The sequence below is a fragment of the Bufo bufo genome, chromosome 8 (assembly GCF_905171765.1).
Source record: "Bufo bufo chromosome 8, aBufBuf1.1, whole genome shotgun sequence".
NCBI classification, from domain to species: domain Eukaryota; kingdom Metazoa; phylum Chordata; class Amphibia; order Anura; family Bufonidae; genus Bufo; species Bufo bufo.
This window is the reverse complement of record NC_053396.1, coordinates 58,697,101-58,721,151: the sequence shown is the minus strand read 5'-3', so window position 1 is coordinate 58,721,151 and position 24,051 is coordinate 58,697,101. Positions and strand designations below refer to the sequence as shown.

Below are 24,051 nucleotides of genomic sequence, written 5' to 3'. Positions count from 1 at the left end.
TGTATAGTTAGTTCATAGGGTAAAAATCGGTGAAAGGTCCTCTTTAATTCTTGAACACCTAAAGGGTTAACAACGGTTTCTAAATTTATGTTTTAAATAAAACTTAAAGGGTGCAGGTTTTTAAAATGATGTAATTTATGGGTTGCTTCTCTTATGTAAGCAACTCAGTCACTTTGGATTGTAGAGTTTCAGAATTTTTATTACTTTCTATTTACAAGGAAAACCCAGACCACATTACATATAGATCTCTTTTACTGGTAACTGATAAAAAAAAAAAATAGATATATCTTAACATAGTTGTCTGTACAAACTCAAAGTAATCATCATAAGTTCAGGGTCTCCCGATTTAATATTAAGTGCTTTCTCAAAACAGTGTAAAGCTTCTTTCACATGTCCGCCATCTTTAAGCTCCTTGCCACGTTTCACCAGAATGGAGTACTCCTCTTCTTGACTAGACCCTTTACTTTGATACATTTCTGCAGCCAAGTAGTTAACTTGCTCATCAGAGAGCAGTTCCACTTCACCAGTAGACTCTGTTATCTCTTCATTTGAAGAGAATTTTATAGCAAAGCTATCATGTTCATAATCCTCTTCTGATGTTGGTAAACTGTCCTCCAGGACGAAAATTTCTCCCATTGGCTTCTCTTTTGTATGTTCATGTTCTTCATCATCACCCCCTTGCGCTTCATTTGCTAGCAATTCTTCCTCCTCCCCTTGGTCACTGACTTCGTCATCTCCATCATTAATATCTTCTTGAATGTCTGTAGCTTCTTCTACAGCTACATGAACTAGAGATCTTCTTGAGGCAATAGATTTGCGCCTTCCTAAACTGCTCCTTTGAGGAAACAGATTGTCGGACCAACATTTCTCTAACTTTGGAGTTGACACACACATCACTTTGACAGAAGGGCTATTGAAAGGTGAAAACTCTCTCTCATTTTCTTCATTTAGAAACACTGAGCTCTCCGTTTCACTTTCAGAACAGATTCTCCTGGTACCTTTACGATTGGTGGCAAAAAGAATCTCCTCTTCATCACTCTCCTCTGCATCAATTCTACTAACTTCTCTAGTGCTATTTTCCAGACAAGAGTTTAATATATCCATTTCATTCTGAAAAGTTTCTGCAACTTCAGCACAACCTTCAAGTTTGTACTTTGAATCCCCCTTGTTTACACTTCTATTTCTACTTTTTCTTTCAAGTTCCATAGAACATTCAAAGCAGTTATCTTTTTGGCTCATATTTTCCAAAGAATCATCCAGTATTCGTAGAACTTCCTTTGCTGGAGCAATGGAGGTTTCCATTTCATGCACTGATGCAAAATGATCATCATCCATTGAATCTTCTAGAACTAAATTAAAGTCACACTGAAATTGGGACTTTGATAGAGGGGAACTGGTGTCTTCATTGAGACTTATATTTTCTTTAATGCATGGTTGTTCACATTCTGCTGCTTTGATAACAAAAGATGGCAAACTGTTTGAACTTTTAATGCCCAAACTGTTAACCGGTAAAGCTGCTGAAACAATGTTTTCCATTCCAGAATATCCATTTATTAGAGAACTTCCAAACGCCTGCAAAAAAAAAAGAAAAAAAGTTATTTAATCACGGTCCTTACTAAATACAACTTTTAAAGATTGGAGTCTGGAAGAAAGTCTCTCACAAAGTTACAATTGAATCCATTATCACATTCTAAAACACATATCTTGCCTGAGATGCCATAAGAACAGTTCTAAAGGTTTGCTGTAGAGCAGAAACATATATAAGAAGCCTGGGTCACTTTCAGTAGTATGATCCCATCTGTAGATCATTGTAATCTTAAGATCCTTGTACAGGAGCAGTTGACGGAGCGAATGAATATTCATCCCCAATCATTTTGGCTCAAGCATGCCCAGGGATCAGTCTGGCAAACACTTTTGTGCTAATCCGAATATTTATGCGTGCATATTTAATTTTTTTAAAAATCTGATTCGCAAGCAGCATATCCCTTATGTACAGCAGACAAGGAAACTAATGGTCTGAATGATGGTAATAACAATGAGAGGTCTTTTGCGGGTCACTGCAATAAAGTTGTTAATGACACCCAAAGTGCTCCTGTGCAAAAAAAACACTTGAATTGCTGTAGATACTGTGACATGATCAAAGTGGATTCCCAGTGACTCAATTGGAGACTGGGGAAACAGACAGTCAGGAAGAGCTGCAAAGGACCACAGGTCTGTCTGTTTAGTAAGCCTGTGCACACATTAAATAAAAATAACCACATATTTGTTATCCACATAAAAATAATGACCCGATGAATTCATTAGGCCATTTAGTTTTTGTTTCCACAGCAAAAAAAAAAATTCACAAATTACTCTAATTCATATGTACCCCTGAACAACTCCACAAAATTAAATTCCGCCTGCACAAAACAAGGCCAACGTCAACCTTTTGAGCTCTTTTACTTAGCAATTACCCTTCCCATCTCCCCCAAAGTTGTCGTCTCCACTGCACTGGCTCTTCTGCGCGGGTCCCAACATGAAAAGAAACTGCCACATCTGGTCGGTGTTGGGGGGGGGGGGGGGGGGGGGGTTGTAAGAGCCCGCAGCAAGTGCTAAAAGAGAATGCGGCTTTAGGGGAGCAAAGGAGCGCAAGTGCTATGCAAAAGTGCTTCCCTCCACAGGTTAGTGCCATACATATGAGACAAAATGACAGGCACCAAAAAAAAAAGGACAAGTAATATCTTGGTGCAGTCACAGCTGTATACCGCAGCTGCATGAAAAGCAGCAACAGCCTTCCATTGAAAACAACGGGAGGCAGATTCCATGTGGTTACCAGTGGATTTTTGGCATAAAATCCATGCCAAATTATGCCAGCAAAAAACTCAGTGTGAATGTGCCTAAGTGTGATCACACATAGTTCTTTGTGGAAGTTTTTGTTTTTAAGAGCCAAATCCAGAAGAGGGTTGGAAAGGAATCGGAAATAAAATTTATCCTGGATCCAATTTTGACTTAAACTGCATTAAAAACAGACACAAAAAACTGACACTAGCCTTAAACCAGGAACACAATCTTGTAGGGGTACTAAGGGTACTTTCACACTTGCGGCAGGACGGATCCGAAAGGCTGTTCACCCTGTCGGATCCGTCCTTCCGCTACTTTGCCGTGCCGCCGCTCCATCCCCACTGACTATAATGGAGACGAGGCGGAGCTCCGGCGCAGTATGGCAGTTCGCGGGGAGAGGCCGCCGGACTAAAAAGTCGGACATGCAGGACTTTTAGTGCGTCAATATAGTCAATAGGGACTGAGCGGCAGTCCAGCGAAATAGCGGAAGGACGGATCCGACAGGGTGAACAGCCTGTCGGATCCGTCCTGCCGCAAGAGTGAAAGTACCCTAACTAAGCTGAATGTTAAGTGCACTTGCTCATCCTGCTTAATATGCCAGCCCCTCCTTTATTCACTGACAAGGACAGATGAGATGCCTATGCAGGAATTTGGCTTAATCAATCAAGGAGAGGGAGGAGCTCAAGTGTGCACAGAGTGGCATGAGCCTGAAGTTGGTGCACATAACTGGTCATATGCATATGAATTAAACCCAGAATGAACCGGATTGCCAAAAGATATTTAGCTGAGCTAGCCCTACAAAGCAATGGTTCATTTAACAGTGAATTTTCTGGTGACCTGTTCCCTTTAAGACTAACTTCACACAAGCATATTCAATCCAGGAATCAATCCAGTGAGCTGTAGGCGCTAAAGGGATTAGGGCTGTAGCCATCAACTATTTTGAGTACTCTAATAACAAAAAGACTAATATAAAAAAGACATTTCTTTATAAAAACTCATCAGCCCCCCCCCGTGCCATCAGCTTCCCCACCATGCCATCAGGTTCCCTCAACACCATCAGCTGCCCCCCCCCACCTCTCCCTCCTAGCCATGTTCCCAGCGCCAGTACTTACCTTTGTTGTAGGGGCGCCACTCCACAGCGCCATCATCTTCTCTGCGCGCTGCACTGTCCTGACGTCACACAGCGTCTGGTCATAGTGTGCGCTTACGTACATGACATGACGATGTGTTAGGATACAGTACAGTGCAACGCCGGCGAGTGACCACGGAGCGGTAATAGCAAGCTCTTCTCTCCCACTCAGTGGTCATATGACACAAACGAATACTTGATGCAAAAAATTTGCATCGAACATTTTTTTGTGTCGAATTACTTGATTCAATCGAGTAATCGTTTCAGCCCTAAAAGGGATCAGTCAGGATTTTGACACAGATAGCCAATCCTCTGGACAGTTTATCAACATCCGACTACCCATAACCCCTCTAATCAGATGTTTTGGGTAGCTCTGGCATCCGTACACAGTCCCATCCATAGTGTAGTGGATGGAGCTGATAACTGCAGCACCGTTCCTATTAATTTTAGTGGGAGCAGGACTGCAATTACCAGCTCCATCCACTACACAATGGATTAAGCAGTGTAGTTCCAGTGCCTACTTATGGCAATGGGCATCGGCAAGGGTCTAGGGTGTCTGACTGGGACTAGGCCATCAATAAAAAAATACTGGACAAACACTTTAAAAAAGGTAGGGAAGGGAGAGCAGCGCTTCATAGGCAAGACCGCTAAACAAGTGGTCAGTAAGCTAAATTGTAGGTTCTCACCTGAATGGGTTGTGCTGGGAGCTCAGCACTCAAAGTTAAGTGTAGTTGGTGTAGCAGACACTGGTGCTGCTTGGCTTGTCCCTTCAGGCAATGCATGCAGATAGCAGAGATTAGAGAGAAAGATGCGGGATGAGCAGCAGGCTTGATTAATTTTGAATGTATCTTTAATGAAAATTTTTGTGTTACAGGTGACATGTTTTGGGCCGGACCTGCCCCTTCATCAGAACAAGAAACAATATCAGTGCTCCAGCCTAAAAAAAATACCTAGTAGCCATTGGCTCCTGAACTGAAAAATTTAGGAGCCAAATCAAATTTTTAGTCGCCAAATCGAAACTGAATCAAAATTTTGGTATCGTGACAACGCTATGCCGATCAGATCGGCGTAGGGTTGTTTTGAAACCAAAATTTTGATTCGCTTTCGTCACCATAAAAAAGTATTGCGATACTCAATACCGCGCAAAAAAAACAATAAAAAAAAAAGCCGCGTGCATTTCGCATTTTATTAAACATTCGGCCCATAATACAACCGTCCTATCCTATTTTTTGGGGTGACAAGTTGACTAAAAAATGGCGAATGCTCACCGCATAGGAGATATTTTTGAATAATTTAATAGTTTGGACAGCGCTATGTAATATGTTTATTTATTTATTGTTTATATATTTTATATGTAAAATTGGGAAAGGGGGGATTTAAACTTAATATTTTAGGGTACTTTCACACTAGCGTTATTCTTTTCCGGCATAGAGTTCCGTCCTAGGGGCTCAATACCGGAAAAGAACTGATCAGTGTTATCCCCATGCATTCTGAATGGAGAGTAATCCGTTCAGGATGCATCAGGATGTCTTCAGTTCAGTCATTTTGACTGATCAGGCAAAAGATAAAACCGCAGCATGCTACGGTTTTATCTCCGGCGAAAAAAAAATTAAGATTTGCCTGAATGCCGGATCCGGCATTTTTCCCCATAGGAATGTATTAGTGCCAGATCTGGCATTCAAAATACCGGAATGCACCCGCACTAAATCAGGACCCATTCACTTCTATGGGCTGTGCACATGAGCGGTGATTTTCACACATCACTTGTGCGTTGCGTGAAAATTGCAGCATGCTCTGTTGTGCGTTTTTCACGCAACGCAGGCCCCATAGAAGTTAATGGGGCTGTGTGAAAATCACAAGCAAGTGCGGATGCGGTGCGTTTTTCACGCATGGTTCCTAGGATGAAAGTCTATTCACTGTATTATTTTCCCTTTATAACATGGTTATAAGGGAAAGTAATAGCATTCTAAATACAGAATGTACAGTAGAAGGTCAATATAATAAACATTGGTGGCGCAGTGCGCCCCCCATCACCCCAGTATAATAAACATTGGTGGCACAGTGTGCCCCCCCCCCCAATATAATAAACATTGGTGGCGCAGTGGGCAGTGCCAATGAGGGTTAAAAAATAAAAAAATAATTTACTCAACCCTAACCCGCCTCCTGTATTTGTATAAGAAACGTTGGTGGCACAGTGCGCCCCCCCCCTCCCCCCAGTATAATAAACATTGGTGGCTCAGTGGGAAGTGCCAATGAGGGTTAAAAATAATAAAAGAAAATTAACTCACCTCCTCCAGTTGATCGCATAGCTGCCGGTCTCCTGCACTTACTTCTTTCTTCAGGACCTGTGGTGACGTCACTGTGCTCATCACATGATCCATTACCATGGTGATGAGCTCAGTGACGTCACCACAGGTCCTGAAGAAAGAAGTAAGTGCAGGAGACCGGCAGCTATGCGATCAACTGGAGGAGGTGAGTTAATTTTCTTTTATTATTTTTAACCCTCATTGGCACTTCCCACTGAGCCACCAATGTTTCTTATACTGGGGGGGGGGGGGGCCGCACTGTGCCACCAACGTTTCTTATACAAATACAGGAGGCGGGTGCCGGAATCAAATAGCCGGCACCCGACCTTTGTGACAGGGGGCTGCGATCAGCTACAATTAACCCCTCAGGTACCGCACCTGAAGGGTTAACTCAACTGCAGCTGATCGCAGCTCCCTGTCACAGAGGTCGGGTGTTGGCTATTTGATTCCGGCACCCGCCTCCTGTATTTGTATTAACAGGTCAGTTTTCTTCATTGGTGGCGCAGTGGCCACAGCCCCTCCTCCTCCTCCTCCTGCCTCTTCTTATTGGCAGCGGCGGGGACAGCAGCAGCAGCACAGGGGGGAGGGAGAGACTCCTCCTGCGCTGCTGAGAACATCAGCTCCTGTGCCTGCCGCTGTATTGAGCAGAGCTGCGGCGGCGGGTCTAGTCGCAAATGGCGACAAGACTAAAAAGTCTTGTCGCCATTTGTAAATTCTAAGTCGCATTGGCGACCATTTTGGTCGCCATCTGGAGCCCTGAATATGTTTACAAAAGGTGAGTACATGCATTAAATGGGTGTTCTAGCAGGAAGACCGTAAAGGGAAGGGGACATGCAAAGGAGGGCGAGTGAATAAATACATAAATCATTAAGTAAAAAGACATTGTTAGTCATACATAAAAGGGATTCTCTCATGACTAATATAAAACATGAAAATCAGACATCAAATAGCACATGGCAGTCTTTCTAACAAAGCTAGAACCAGCCCTGTACCTGACGTGAATCCAGAGATTCATTTCTATGCTAGATTTATATCAAGCTGACAGCTCAAGGGGAGTGTCTTCTCTATTGGAGCTGTCCATCACAGCTCAGGAGGCAGTTGAAGGATGAGACTGAGCATGTGCTGCCATCTCAGTGAGCCGGAGAAATAAATAATAAAAAGAACAAACAGAAGATGGCACTATACAGATACATTATGTATGCTATCGAATAACTCAGTGGCTAATTACATGCAATTACAAAAGAATTCAGATCCAGGTGCTGATTTGAAAACTGGAATATTTCTGTCCTTTAAGAAAAATCTGGTAACAAAGCTTAAAATTAGTATTACATGATTAAAACATGTAAACTTAACAGACAAAATTAAATTGCGAATACACATTTATTCTAGGGGATATTCACTAATGGCACTGTCATTCTTAAAATTGGCCACTGGAGGTCAGTAAAGTCCTATATGGGGAAAAAGTAAAATATAAAGCAAGTATGGTAACGCTGTGTTTTATAGAAATGTATTATAACACTGTTTCAGCTATGTCGTTCAGGCCATGTGGGCTGTTAGAGCCCATTTTATACAAAACAGAAAATGTATCTGCACCCAAGAACCTCAAAATGGATTATAATGATGTAAAAGGTAAGACAATCAATTGGAAGGAGGGTTATACACTTAGGATAACTTTTTGGGGATCGAAGTGCAATGCTTAAAAAGCCCTAGTTTCAAAATACTTTTTCATGGCGGTACTGACTGATGTGATTATGGAGTTTTTGTATGGTGCAGCCAATGTACTGCATGCCACATGTACACTGGATGAGATAAATTATGTAGTCTATTACAATTAAGATGGGTCTTAATCTCAAAGGACTTACTGTAGGTGGTAGAGGAAAATTGATGTTAGGGTACTTTCACACTAGCGGCAGGACAGATCCGACCGGCTGTTCACCCTGTCAGATCAGTCCTGCCGCTATTTCGCCGTGCCGCCGCTCCGTCCCCATTGGCTATAATGGGGACGGTGTGGAGCTCCGGGGCAGCACGGCAGTTCGTGGTGAGGTCGCCGGACTAAAAAGTCGGACATGCAGTAGTTTTAGTCCTGCGGCCTTTCACCGTGCTGCGCCGGAGCTCCGCCCCCGTCCCCATTATAGTCAGTGGGGACGGAGCGGCTGTCCGGCGAAATAGGACAGGATCCGTCCTGACGCTAGTATGAAAGTAGCCTTATGTGCAATGGTTGAGCAGCAAAGGCACCTTGTAGAGCAGCAGTGAAAACGGTCCTGATTTTGTGTTCTGGATGGTTTGTGCTGTTTCAAGCAGCTAGGGGCTAAAATGTTTTTAACAGTAGGGGCCCCTCGAAAAGTGATTCCTAGGTGTCTGGGGAGTATCTAGCCAAGGTGTTGGGTCTTGTAATAAAATATGCCAGTGTTTTTCTAGGATAGAGAACATTGCGATGGGTGCCAGAATAAGTAGTGATGAAGTTACGTCTGAAGTTATCTTCACTATGTGTTCCTATTGGTATGAGGTACGTTCTAGTGCATCATTGATCAGTTTCTTGAAGTAACCTTTTTAAGGAACTTCTAGTTTCTTGAATTGTGATAGGAAAGTGGACTCTTCAGTGCAATTTTTACAGATGTTTAAACTGACTGTATGGAATGTTAAGCCATTTTTGTAGTGATTACTAGTATAATAAATTTAACTGTTGCTATCAACTGTTCTAAAGTGTGCAGGTGTCACAAAGTGTGTATTGTTATGGAAGATTGCATTTTTAGATATAACCTTCTGTGTCTGGTTAAAATCTATTAATAAAGAAATGCCCCAGAAACTAAAGCATTTCCAAGAAACTAGAGAAGAGGTTCCTTGAAAAAGGTCCCCCAATGAAACTAATCAATTATGCACTCGAACGTAGCAAAGTCCTCAGTCAGGCACAGTATTTAATACCAAAGTGGACACAAAGTAAACATTATTTCAGACTTAACCACTTCATCACTACTTATTCTGGCATCCATCACAAGGTATTCTCTATCCTACAAAAACATTGCCATATTCAATTCCCAAGACCCACTCCTCAGCAAGAAACTCCCCAGACACCTAGGAACCACCTTCCGAAGGGCTCCTACTGGTCAAAACATTTTAGCCCCTAGCAGCTTGAATCATCAGAAATTATTCAATAAAGATGAACCATCCAGAACACAAAATCCAGACAGCTTTGCTGCGGCACTAAAAGGTGCCTTTGCTGCCAAACCATTGCATATAACATCTTTACATTCTTCTCTACCACTTACAGTATGTCCTTTGAGATCAAGGCCCATCTTAACTGTGAAACAGACTACATAATTTATTTTATCCAGTGTACCACTACAACATAGTTTTTTTGAAACAAAGGATTTCTAACATTACACTTCGAACTACAAAAATGATCTTAAGTGTACAACTGTCATTCCAATTGATTGCAGACCTTTACATACTTATAATCGTTTTGAAGTTCTTCAGTCCAGAGAACTTTTTTGGATGTATATATAGGTTCCATCACGGATTGAACAGAATAGCTAGCATTTCTATAAAACATTACCATACTTAAGTTCTCGAATATTTAACTTTTTCCTATACAGGACTCTAGTGGCCAGTTTTAGGAATGACACCACCACCAGTCAGTATCCCCAAGAATAAATTTGTACACACAATTTCATTTTAGGTCTGTTGAAATAATTTTTAGCTGTTACCAGATTTTTCTTAGGTATGACTATTTCTTTATACAAAATTATTTATGCATTCATCCTCATTTGCATATCCCCAACCCTTTACTGTCTACCTGCCAGAACACTGATTTAATGCATGTACTTCCCTTTGTAAATATACTCTCGGTCTGGTGAAGGGTCTGGTCTGGCCCTGAAAAGCGTCAACTGTTTAAAAAAAAAAATTCAATAAAGATACCTTTAAAAAAAAAAAAATAGACAAGCAGTATACTGGCATGTCACCACAGTAGTTTGTGAACAAGCAGCAACAAGGAGAGTATAATGCAGTTTTATTTCAGCCAATTTAGGTGAATCTCAGAGGTTTTTAATTACTATGGACAACCACTTTAACCGCCTCCGGACCGCCTAACGCAGGATTGCGTTCCGGAGGCGGTCGATTCATTCCTCCTAGACGCACCATCTCGCGAGACGCAAGATTTCCTGTGAACGCGCGCACACAGGAGCGCGCGTTCACAGGAACTGCAGGTAAACTAGCTGCTCTACAGCCTGCCAGCGGCGATCATTCGCTGGCAGGCTGTAGATCAGATTTTTTTAACCCCTGAAAAGGTATATTAGACGCTGTTTTGTTAACAGCGTCTAATATACCTGCTACCTGGTTCTCTGGTGGTCCCTTTTGCTTGGATCGACCACCAGAGGACACAGGCAGCTCTGTAAAGTAGCACCAAACACCACTACACTCCCCCCTGTCACTTATTAACGCCTGATCACTCCATATTAGACTCCCTGATCACCCCCCTGTAAGGCTCCATTCAGACGTCCGTATGTGTTTTGCGGATCCGATCCGCAAAACACATACGGACGTCTGAATGGAGCCTTACAGTGGGGTGATCACCCCATATAGACTCCCTGATCACCCCCTGTAAGGCTCCATTCAGACACCCGTATGCGTTTTGCGGATCCGCAAAACACTGACACCGCGGATCCGAAAAACACGGACACCGGCAACGTGCTTTTCGCATTTTGCGGATCCGCATATTGCCAGAACTATATAGAAAATGCCTTTTCTTGTCCGCAATTGTGGACAAGAATAGGACATGTTCTATAGGCTCTACAAAAAACGCAGTGTTCGCCCGATCAGGCCTGATAAAAAGATCACTTTTGAGGGGCATGGCGAGTTCATAGAAGATTTTTTATTTTTTTTTGTCACAAGTTAGCGGAAATTTTTTACAGTTTTTTCTTACAAAGTCTCATATTCCACTAACTTGTGACAAAAAATAAAATCTCACATGAACTCACCATACCCCTCACGGAATCCAAATGCGTAAAATTTTTTTGACATTTATATTCCAGACTTCTTCTCACGCTTTAGGGCCCCTAAAATGCCAGGGCAGTATAAATACCCCACATGTGACCCCATTTTAGAAAGACGACACCCCAAGGTATTTCGTGAGGGGCATGTCGAGTTCATGTAAAAAAAAAAAAATTTGTCACAAGTTAGCGGAAAGGGAGACTTTGTAAGAGAAAAAATAAATAAAAATAGAAAAAATAATTTTCCGCTAACTTGTGCCAAAAAAATAAATAAATATTCTAGGAACTCGCCATGCCCCTCACGGAATACCATGCGGTGTCTTCTTTCCAAAATGGGGTCACTTGTGGGGTATTTATACTGCCCTGGCATTTTAGGGGACCTAAAGCGTGAGAAGTAGTTTGGAATCCAAATGCGTAAATATGCCCTCCTTAAAGGTGCTCTTTAGAATTTGGGCCCCTTTGCGCACCTAGGCTGCAAAAAAGTGTCACACATGTGGTATCGCCGTACTCAGGAGAAGTTGGGCAATGTGTTTTGGGGTGTCTTTTTACATATACCCATGCTGGCGGCCATCTAGCAACCCATGTCCTCAGCTCTATACCCAAAATCCCAGTGACAGGTTCCCTTTAAGGTATAAAAGGATGCAGATATTATAAAGGAAAATAAAGTGACAGAAGAAAACACCATCCTGGTAGCACTCACAATACAGGGGTATATAGTATTTGTACAATAATGTAAATACATTTTAAAACATGATGCAGCAGATAGTGAGTATCAAAAGACAATCACATCTCATATTGACCAGAATATCTACAACATGCTGCATCAAAATAACTCCAAGGCCTCTTTCAGACGGGCGTTGCGGGAAAAGGTGCGGGTGCGTTGCGGGAACATGCACGATTTTTCCGCGCGAGTGCAAAACATTGTAATGCGATTTGCACTCGCGTGAGAAAAATCGCGCATGTTTGGTACCCAAACCCGAACTTCACAGAAGTTTGGGCTTGGGATCGGTGTTCTGTAGATGGCAATTATTTTCCCTTATAACATGGTTATAAGGGAAAATAATAGCATTCTGAATACAGAATGCATAGTAAAATAGCGCTGGAGGGGTTAATTTTTTTTTAAACTCACCTTAATCCACTTGATCGCGCAGCCGGCATCTCCTTCTGTCTTCATCTTAGCTGTGTGCAGTAACAGGACCTGTGGTGATGTCACTCCGGTCATCACATGATCTTTTACCATGGTGATGGTCATGTGATGGACCATGTGATGACCGGAGTGACATCATCACAGGTCCTGTTACTGCACCCAGCTAAGATGAAGACAGAAGGAGATGCCGGCTGCGCGATCAAGTGGATTAAGGCGAGTTTAAAAAAAAATTAACCCCTCCAGCGCTATTTTACTATGCATTCTGTATTCAGAATGCTATTATTTTCCCTTATAACCATGTTATAAGGGAAAATAATAATGATCGGGTCTCCATCCCGATTGTCTCCTAGCAACCGTGCGTGAAAAATCGCACCACATCCGCACTTGCTTGCGATTTTCACGCAACCCCATTCATTTCTATGGGGCCTGCGTTACGTGAAAAACGCAGAATATAGAGCATGCTGCGATTTTCACGCAACGCATCAAGTGATGCGTGAAAATCACCTCTCATGTGAACAGCCCCATAGAAATGAATGGGTCGGGATTCAGTACGGGTGCAATGCGCTCAACTCACACATCGCATCCGCGCGGAATACTCGGCAGTGTGAAAGGGGCCGTGCAAACCAGGATGGGGCTACCCCGACGTGCGTTTCGGTGTGCCGGATGAAGGCACGCAGAAACCCGTGTCGGGATAGCGCCATCCTTGTTTGCACGCACCCTTAGGGGAGTTCTTTTGATGCAGCATATTGTGGATATTCTGGTCAATATGAGATGCGATTGTCTTTTGATACTCCGATTGCCAGTATCCTTTATTTATGTATAATGTATTATGACAATCATAAATTTTAGTCAATATATTAAACTATTTATGAAAAATTTTCCGAAATACAACCTGTACGACGGGCCACAGAAGAAAGGCAGCGGGAGATTAATAAGTGGCTCAAGAACTGGTGTAGGAAGGAGGGGTTTGGGTTCCTGGGCCGACTTCTCTATCGGCTACAGGCTCTATCGTAGGGACGGGCTGCACCTAAATGGGAAGGGGCAGCTGTGTTGGGGGAAGAAGATGGCTAGAAGGTTGGAGGAGTGTTTAAACTAGGGACTGGGGGGGAGGGAAATTACATTATAGGAGGGGAAGATAGTGCAGATAGAGACCGGGAGCAAGGTAGTGGGACTGGGGGAGGAATGGAAGGAGGGACTAGAACAGTTCAGAAGGAAAGGTGTAGGGTAAACAATATACATAAACCTCTCAAATGTATGTATACTAATGCCAGAAGCCTGACTAATAAACCTGGGGAACTGGAATTAGTGATGTGTGAGGAGAACTATGACATAGTGGGAATAACTGAGACATGGCTGGATGATAGCTATGACTGGGCAGTTAAGGCTACTTTCACACTAGCGTTCGGGGCTCCGCTTGTGAGTTCCGTTTGAAGGCACTCACAAGCGGCCCCGAACGGATCCGTCCAGCCCTAATGCATTCTGAGTGGACACGGATCCGCTCAGAATGCATCAGTTTGGCACAGTTTGTCCTCCGCTCAGCAGGCGGACCCCTGAACGCAGCTTGCAGCGTTCGGGTGTCCGCCTGGCGGCAAACGGATCCGTCCAGACTTACAATGTAGGTCAATGGGGACGGATCCGTTTGAAGTTGACACAATATGGCTCAATTTTCAAACGGATCCGTCCCCCATTGACTTTCAATGTAAAGTCAAAACGGATCCGTTTGCATTATCATGAACCGAAAAAAAAAAAAAAAAAATTATATATATATATATATATATATATATATATATATATATATATATATATATATATATATATTTGTTCATGGTAATGCAAACGGATCCGTTCTGAACGGATCTAAGCGTTTGCATTATAGGTGCGGATCCGTCTGTGCAGATACCAGACGGATCCGCACCTAACACAGGTGTGAAAGTAGCCTAATGTACAAGGTTACAGTCTGTTTAGAAAGGATCGTCAAAACCGGAGAGTCTGCCTTTATGTAAAGTCCTGTCTAAAGCCCACACTCTGGGAAGATAAAAGTGAGGGACAAGAACATGTGGAGTCACTGTGGGTAGAGATACATGGAGCTAAAAACAATAATAAATTACTAATAGGAGTTTACTATAAACCACCCAATATACCAGAGTCTACAGAAAATCTACTACTAAACGAGATGGCAAATCATAATTAAGGTAGTTATTATGGGGGACTTCAACTACCCAGATATAGACTGGGAAACTGAAACTTGTATATCTCATAAAGGAAACAGGTTCTTGACAATAACCAAAAGACAATTACCTCTCCCAACTGGTTCAGGACCCGACTAGAGGGACGGCCATACTGGACTTAGTATTAACCAATAGACCTGACAGAACAACAGATGTGCAGGTTGGGGGACACCTAGGAAATAGTGACCATAAAGTAATAACCTTCCAATTATCATTCAAAAGAGCGTTTCTACAGGGAGGAACAAAAATACCAAACGTCAAAAAAGCTAAATTTAGCCAACTAAGAGAGGCCATAGGCCTAACTAACTGGGACAAAGTCCTCAAAAATAAAAATACAGCCACAAAATGGAATATCCTTAACCCCTTAAGGACTCAGCCCTATTTCACCTTAAGGACTTGGCCATTTTTTGCAAATCTAACCAGTGTCACTTTAAGTGCTGATAACTCAAACGCTTTGACTTACCCAGGCCGTTCTGATAGTTTTTTGGTCACATATTGTACTTCATGACACTGCTAAAATTGGGTCAAAAAAGTTAATTTTTTTGCATAAAAAATACCAGATTTACCAAAAATTTTGAAAAATTTGCAAATTTCAAAGTTTTAGTTTCTCTACTTCTGTAATACATAGTAATACCCCCAAAAATTATGACTTTACATTCTCCATGTCTACTTCATGTTTGTAGCATTTTGGGAATGATATTTTATTTTTTGGGGATGTTACAAGGCTTAGAAGAAGTTTAGAAGCAAATCTTGAAATTTTTCAGAAATGTACAAAAACCCAATTTTTAGGGACCACTACAGCTCTGAAGTCACTTTGTAAGGCTTACATAATAGAAACCGCCCAAAAATGACCCCATTCTATAAACTACACCCCTCAAGGTATTCAAAACAGATTATCTTAAGTAGGGTCTCCTTTTTTGAGGGATGAGATGACGGTTTGATTGGCACTATTTTGGGGTGCATATGACCCTTTTGATCGCTTGCTATTACACTTTTTGTGACGTAAGATGACAAAAAATGGCTTTTTTTACACAGTTTTTATTTTGGTCACCTGAGGGGTTAGGTCATGTGATATTTTTATAGAGCCGGTCGATACGGACGCGGCGATACCTAATATGTATACTTTTTTCTATTTAATTAAGTTTTACACAATGATTTCATTTTTGAAACAAAAAAAATCATGTTTTAGTGTTTCCATAGTCTGAGAGCCATAGTTTTTTCAGTTTTTGAGCGATTATCTTGGGTAGGGTATGATTTTTGCGGGATGAGATGATGGTTTGATTGGTACTATTTTGGCGTACATGTGACTTTTTTGATCACTTTTATTACCTTTTTTGGGAAGTAAGGTGGGCAAAATTTCAATTTCCTAATAGCTTTTATTTTTTTGGAGTTCACCGTGCAGGGAAAGTAACATGACAGTTTTATAGATCAGGTCGTTACGGACGCGGCGATACCAAACAAGTGTAGGGAATTTTATTTTTTTCATTTTTAATCAGTGATAAATGTGTTTTTTGATTTTTACTTTTTTTTCGACCCAGACCCACTTGGTTCTTGAAGATCTAGTGGGTCTGATGTCTGTATAATATACAGTACAGACCAAAAGTTTGGACACACCTTTCATTCAAAGAGTTTTCTTTATTTTCATGACTATGAAAATTGTAGATTCACACTGAAGGCATCAAAACTATGAATTAACACATGTGGAATTATATACATAACAAACAAGTGTGAAACAACTGAAAATATGTCATATTCTAGGTTCTTCAAAGTAGCCACCTTTTGCTTTGATTACTGCTTTGCACGCTCTTGGCATTCTCTTGATGAGCTTCAAGAGGTAGTCCCCTGAAATGGTTTTCACTTCACAGGTGTGCCCTGTAAGGTTTAATAAGTGGGATTTCTTGCCTTATAAATGGGGTTGGGACCATCAGTGGCGTTGAGGAGAAGTCAGGTGGATACACAGCTGATAGTCCTACTGAATAGACTGTTAGAATTTGTATTATGGCAAGAAAAAAGCAGCTAAGTAAAGAAAAACGAGTGGCCATCATTACTTTAAGAAATGAAGGTCAGTGATTCAGGGCGAAAAATTGGGAAAACTTTAAAAGTAAGGGCTATTTGACCATGAAGGTGAGTGATGGGGTGCTGCGCCAGATTACCTGGCCTCCACAGTCACCGGACCTGAACCCAATCGAGATGGTTTGGGGTGAGCTGGACCGCAGAGTGAAGGCAAAAGGGCCAACAAGTGCTAAGCATCTGTGGGAACTCCTTCAAGACTGTTGGAAGACCATTTCAGGGGACTACCTCTTGAAGCTCATCAAGAGAATGCCAAGAGTGGGCAAAGCAGTAATCAAAGCAAAAGGTGGCTACTTTGAAGAACCTAGAATATGACATATTTTCAGTTGTTTCACACTTGTTTGTTATGTATATAATTCCACATGTGTTAATTCATAGTTTTGATGCCTTCATAGTCATAAAAATAAAGAAAACTCTTTGAATGAGAAGGTGTGTCCAAACTTTTGGTCTGTACTGTAGTACAGTACACTATATAGTGTTTTGTACTGTATTTTACTTACACTTTGTCTGAACAGATCTCTGCCTTTAGCACAGATCTGTTCAGCACCATGGACAGCAGGATGCCTGAGACGGCGTCCTGTTGCCATGGGAACCTTCCCCGTCTGCTCAGTTGTGGTCAGAACTTCGCAGACGGGGAAGGGTAAGGACGGGGCTGTCGGGGGGCTGTCTGGGAGCTCTCTCCCTCTCCATCGGGGGGCTGCAAAGGCACTGCAGCCCCCCGATGGGAGAGGGAGGGAGCTCCCTCTTACTGTAAACTTTTTCCATACATTCCGTACGAACCGCGGTATGGAAAGGGTTAAACGGCTGACATCTGCAATGTGCTGACACCCTGGTATACCCACTGGCCACCAACGAATTTTCAAGAGGAGGCGGGCGGGTGCCTCCCGCACCGCCCCCAACCCCCCTGCAAAAAATCATGCAGGGGGGGGGGGGGGGGAATGGAAAATCTATATTTGAGGGACACTAAAGTTTCTGATCCCCGCGGTCAGAAACTGCAGAAAGCGCAGCAAACCGCAGTTCTGAATTGACCTGAGGTTTGCGGCGATCGCCGATAGGGGGGGGGGGGGGGTCACATGACCCCCCCCCTTGGCGTTGTGACAGGATGCCGGCTGAAATCATCGTTCCCATTAACCCCCGCGGCACCGGAATCTTCATTTAAAGTTAGGACGTACCAGTACGCCCTGCGTCCTTAAGGGGTTAAAAATATCCAAAAATCTCATTGTGAGAGGTACATACCGTATGGGAATAAAAGGTTAGGGAACAAAAAGAAACCAATGTGGATAAATAGAACTGTAAAGAAAGCAATAAATGACAAAAAGAAAGCATATAAAACACTAAAACAGGAGGGTAGCACAGAAGCACTGAAAAACTAAAGGAAAAAAATAGAATATGTAAAAAACAAATAAAAGCGGCCAAGATAGGAACCGAGAGATTAAATTGCCAAAGAGTAAAACTAACCCTAAAATGTTCTTCAATTATATAAATGTTAAAAAGTATAAATCTGAAGGTGTCGGCCCTTTAAAGAGTAATGAGGGGTGAGTCGCAGAGAGCGACGAGGAGAAAGCAAAGCTGTTAAATATTTTTTTTATCCAATGTATTCACTGAGGAAAATAAACTGTCAGATGAAATGCTGAATGTAAAAATAAATTCCCCATTAAAAGTGTCCTGTAGGACCCAGGAAGAAGTACAACAGCGACTTAAAAAGATTAAAATAGACAAAATCGGCAGGACCGGATGGCATACACCCCCGTATCCTAAGGGAATTAAGTAATGTCATAGCCAGACCCTTATTTCTGATATTTGCAGACTCTATACTGACAGGGAATGTCCCACAGGATTGGCGCATGGCAAATGTGGTGCCAATATTCAAAAAGGGTCCAAAAACAGAGCCTGGAAACTATAGGCCAGTAAGTTTAACATCTGTTGTGGGTAAACTGTTTGAAGGTTTTCTGAGAGATGCCATCTTAGAGCATCTCAACGGAAAAAAAGCAAATGACGCCATATCAGCATGGCTTCATGAGGGATCGGTCATGCCAAACTAATTTAATCAGTTTCTATGAGGAGGTAAGTTCTAGACTTGACAGCGGCGAATCAATGGATGTCGTATATCTGGAGTTCTCCAAAACATTTGACACTGTACCACAAAAGGTTAGGATATAAAATGAGAATGCTCGGACTGGGAGAAAACGTCTGTATGTGGGTAAGTAACTGGCTGAGGGATAGAAAAGGGTGGTTATTAGTGGTACACACTCAGATTGGGTCACTGTCACTAGTGGAGAACCTCAGGGGTCAGTATTGGGCCCTATTCTCTTCAATATATTTATTAATGATCTTGTAGAAGGGTTGCACACTAAACTGTGTAAAGTAATTAACACTGAAGAGGACAGTATACTACTACAGAGGGATCTGGATAGATTGGAGGCTTGGGCAGATAAGTGGCAGATGAGGTTTAACACTGACAAATGTAAAGTTATGCACATGGGAAGGAATAATGCAAGTCTCCCGTACATACTAAATGGTAAAACACTCGGTAACACTGTCATGGAAAAAGGATCTAGGAATTTTAATAAACAGAAAACTAAGCTGCAAAAAAACAGTGTCAGGCAGCTGCTGCCAAGGCCAATAAAATAATGGGTTGCATCAAAAGGGGCATAGATGCCCGCGATGAGAACATAGTCCTACCACTTTACAAATCATTAGTCAGACCACACATGGAGTACTGTGTACAGTTCTGGGCTCCTGTAAACAAGGCAGACAGAGCTGGAGAGGGTCCAGAGGAGGGCAACTAAAGTAATAACTGGAATGGGGCAACTACAGTACCCTGAAAGATCAAAATTAGGGTTATTCACTTTAGAAAAAAACGACTGAAGGGAGATCTAATTACTATGTATAAATATATCAGGAGTCAGTACAGAGATCTATCCCATCATCTATTTATCCCCAGTACTGTAACTGTGACGAGGGGACATCCTCTGCGTCTAGAGGAAAGAAGGTTTGTACACAAACATAGAAGAGGATTCTTTGCGGTAAGAATAACCTCTGCCTGAGGAGGTGGTAATGGTGAGCACAATAAAGGAGTTCAAGAGGGACCTGGATGTATTTCTGGAGTGTAATATTACAGGCTATAGCTACTAGAGAGGGGTCGTTGATCCAGGGAGTTATTCTGATTGCCTGATTAGGGGAATAAAAAATTCCTTCCCGACTCCAAAGTGAGGAAAATTGGCTTCTACCTCACAGGGTTTTTTTTTTTTTGCCTTCCTCTGGATCAACTTGCAGGATGACAGACCGAACTGGATGGACAAATGTCTTTTTTCGGCCTTATGTACTAGGTTACTAAAAATCCCAAATTTGCGAATTTCTCAACATTTTTGGTAATCTTCAGAATTTCAATTTCTCGGCTTTTAAAACAGAAAGTGATACCCCGTAATATGTTTATTACTTAACATTCCCCATATGTTTACTTTATGTTGGCATCATTTTGTAAATGTCATCTTATTTTTTGGGGACGTTAGAAGGCTTAGAATTTTAGAAGCAATCCTATTTTATTTTTCAAAAACACACTTTAAGGACCAGTTCAGGTCTGAAGTCACTTTGTGGGGCTTACAAAGTGGATACCCCCATAAATGACCCCATTGTAGAAACTACACCCCTCAAGTTACTTAAAACTGATTTTACAAACTTTGTTAACCCTTTAGGTGTTCCACAAGAATTAAAGGAAAATAAAGATGAAATTACTAAATTTCACTTTAGGTAGATTTTCCATTTTAATCAATTTTTTTCTTTAACACATGGAGGGTTAACAGCCAAACAAAACATTAATTATCCTGATTGAGGTTTACAGAAACACCCCACATGTGGTCGTAAACTGATGAAAGGGCGCACAGCAGGGCGCAGAAGGAAAGGACTGCCGCATGGTTTTTGGAAGGCAGATTTTGCTGAACTGGTTTTTAGAGGGCATGGTTTTTTGAAGCCCTTCCTGATGCACCCCTACAGTAGAAACTTCCAAAAGTGACCCCATTTTGGAAACTAGGGGATAAGGTGCCAGTTTTATTGGTACTATTTTGGGGTATATATGATTTTTAAAATCACTCTATATTCGTTTTTTGTGAGACAAGGTAACCAAAAAATGGCTGTATTTTTTACAAGGTTCATCTGACAGGTTAGATCATGCGCTATTTTTATAGAGCAGGTCATTACGGACGTAGCAATACCTAATATGTATACTTTTTTCTTATTTAAGTTTTACACAATAGCATTTTTGAAACATTTATTTCACTTTAACACAATAATGGTAAAAAAAAAAAAAAAAAAAGTGCGTCTCCATTGCCAGTCATTTTTTTTTTTCTTTGGGCGATTGTCTTATGTAGGGGCTCTTTTGTGGAATGAGGTGACGGTTTTATTGGTACCATTTTGGGGGACATACAAATTGATCGCTTGGTGTTGCACTTTTTGTGATGTAAGGTGACAGTTTTTTTTTTTCTGTTTTTCTTTCAACAGTTTCTATATTTTTACGGCTTTTATCGGACAGGGTGGATCATGTGATATTTTTTATAGAGCCAGTCGTTACGGATGCGGCGATACCTAATGCGTGTGATTTTTTTCTATTTTTTCAATATAAAGTCAGGGGAAAGGGACGTCTCTTTTTACTTGAAAAAAAACTGACTTAAAACTATTTGTCCCACTCTGGGACTTTACTTTTGGGGGTATGATACCCTCTGCAATGCATTACAATACATCTGTATTGTAATGCATTGCCTGTTAGTGTATTACACTGAGTAATACACTAACAGGTTGCCTAGGAGACCCAGTTATCAGAGACTGCCCACAACCAAACCCCTTTAAGGATGCAGCCTAATTTGGTACTTAAGGCTTGGCAATTATTTCTTATTTCAAAAGCCATACCTTTTTAATTTTTCCTTAGACATAGCCATGTGAGGGCTTGTTTTATGTGGGTTAAGTCTTTGGGTCAAGTTCACCATGCAAGTTAAATAAGATTAATATACACATACACACACACACACACACCCACCTATATAGATATACACAGTATATATTAAGTGAAATTAGCAAAAGGGAGTTTTTTTTTTTTTATTGCAGTCACTGTAAGGCCATTTTCACACTGGTGTTTATCTTTTCGGCAGACTGTTTCGGTAGGGGAACAGCCCGCTGGATTCATACTACAGTGTACACATGTGCGCTGCCGAAAGTCCGCCCGACCCCATTCATTATAATGGGGAGCGGCGAGATCTGGCCGCAGCACGGCAAATATGCTGAGGCGGCCAGACAAATACCACTGCCGGAAAAGAAAGGCCGGTGTAAAACTGGTCTAACAATATATTACATCCTGCCAGAGGCAGGATGCATTAGTAGCTAGGACATGGCAGGCCTGGGTCCCTTCTGAAAGCGCCTGGTTGCCATACCAAGTACTCAGAACCCTGCAATTGCATTTATGTGGAGCTGATCGGAAGACAGAGGGAGCTCCCTCCTTCCTTTTAACTGCTCAGATGTTGCGTTCACTATTGACTGAGGCCTTTGAAGAGATAAAACTCCTGGGATCAGAGTTCTCCTATCCCGGCAGTGAGTCCGGGTGCCTGCTGTATAATACAGCAGACCCCGAGTACTTACAGCACAGTTCCAGCTCCTGTTCATTACTGTGAAATAGTATTACAGCAACAGAGCCTTAACTACCAGAGCGTTAAAGTGCCAACGTACAGGGACACTTTGAAGATTGTAAAAATTATCAAGTTACTTTTCAAAACAGTGTGCTGCAGTAGCACAGCATTTGGGTGCTTACAATGTTGGAAGATGCTTTCGTAAATGTGACTGGATCTGAAATGTCTTCCTCACTGCATTCTTCAGTTATCAAGTGGTTTGTCTGGTCCACTGTCGCTTTTGGCAATTCATTTCTGTATGGAACATGGGTCAAATTCTCTTCAAAAGGCTCAATCACCAAACTGGTAGAGTGACTGTTTCCATTCTTTGAGGTTTCATAATTTAGAGGAGCTGGAGGTAGACTAGCAATTGAAGATGACAAACTGCTTATGTGTGAATTGACATTTGGTTGCTCCTTTTTAAATGAAACACTGGGAAGCGTTTCATCATCTGAATCTTCTATCACCAAACTAATCATCTGACAACTGACATTTGCAATTTCATGTTCAGCATTATCTACAATTTCAGGAAAGGCTTGTGGTTTATCATTAGAAATACTTCTGTGTTTAGGTTTTTCAGGGAAAATATTTGGTCTAAGCCACACCCCTTCCGAGTCCCTTTTTAAGTTTTCCATTAGCTGTTCATTCAGTTGAGACTCCATCTGTACTAGTTCGTGAGCCTTCTGAACTCTTTCTTCAATGTACTGACCATCATGTTCATTTTCATATTCGTTTTCCTCCTCTTGGGAGGGAATCTCATGTGAATAGAGGAGGTCATGATCAGAGATTCCAAAAATTGGTAAAGTATGAAGATAAGCTATGTGTTCATCTAGATTTGTATCAGTTTTCCTTTGAGAAGAATGCATGTTTTGGAGCTGAATCTGAGTGGAAGAGGTTTGAGTGTCTTCTAGAGAAAACAGCTCCTTTAATTCCTGCTTTGAGAAGTAACGGAAGGGGTTTTTCTTGTCACCAGTTGTTTGTCTTATCAAGGAGTCCTTAAAGATTTGCCTCCTATATATTTTTTCTTCTACTGTGCCACAGGTTATGAGTCGATATATTACAACATTTGCTTGTTGTCCTATTCTGTAGGCTCTATCAACAGCTTGTGCATCAGTGGCTGGATTCCAGCTGGGGTCAAAAATAACAACCCGGTCAGCTGAAGTTAATGTTAATCCAACACCCCCAACTTGTGTTGTCAGCAGCAATACAGAGTAGCTGTTGCTAGTTTGGAAAATACTTATTCTTTTCTCACGATCTAAAAGAGAAACTGTCCCATCAATACGCATTATTTTAAATCCTCTGTTATTCAAGATGCGATCAATCATATCAAGCATTTTTCTTGACTGCGAGAAAACAAGAGTCCTGTGACCTTCTTCTTTCAGTCTATTAAGGAGCTCAATCAAAAGCACCAGCTTTCCAGACTCCTTTATAAGAGCCTCATCAGAAAGGTGATCAAATTTTGTAACAACTTCAATGTCATGCTCTTCAGTGCCATCTCCTTCCAAGCCAAGCTGAACACAGGCTCTAGCAGAAAGTAGTCTCGGATGATCACAAAGCTTCTTCAAAATGGTCAGCTCTGCTAGAGGGGACCTGGTTGTCATTAGCAATTCCTTAATTTGATCTAAAGATATAAATTTTCTATACACATCTTCCTGAATCGATGATAAATAGACCCATATTATGAAGTCATTCTTTCTTGTAAGGGAAGGCATTGT

At 41.6% G+C, this 24,051-nt stretch overlaps 2 protein-coding genes across 2 annotated transcripts in view; one reads left to right on the top strand and one right to left on the bottom strand.

The window, feature by feature from the left end:
* LOC120977379 (adrenodoxin-like) overlaps positions 1 to 24,051 on the top strand; it is a 410,960-nt gene that overhangs the window by 31,056 nt on the left and 355,853 nt on the right. The window lies entirely within an intron of this gene.
* Positions 248 to 24,048, bottom strand: LOC120977462 (DNA excision repair protein ERCC-6-like). The gene is made up of 2 exons (XM_040405425.1): positions 22,480 to 24,048; positions 248 to 1,572 (listed from the first exon to the last, which is right to left on the bottom strand). Exons 1-2 carry the CDS (start codon positions 24,046 to 24,048, stop codon positions 289 to 291), a joined length of 2,853 nt encoding a protein of 950 aa, XP_040261359.1. The 3' UTR covers positions 248 to 288.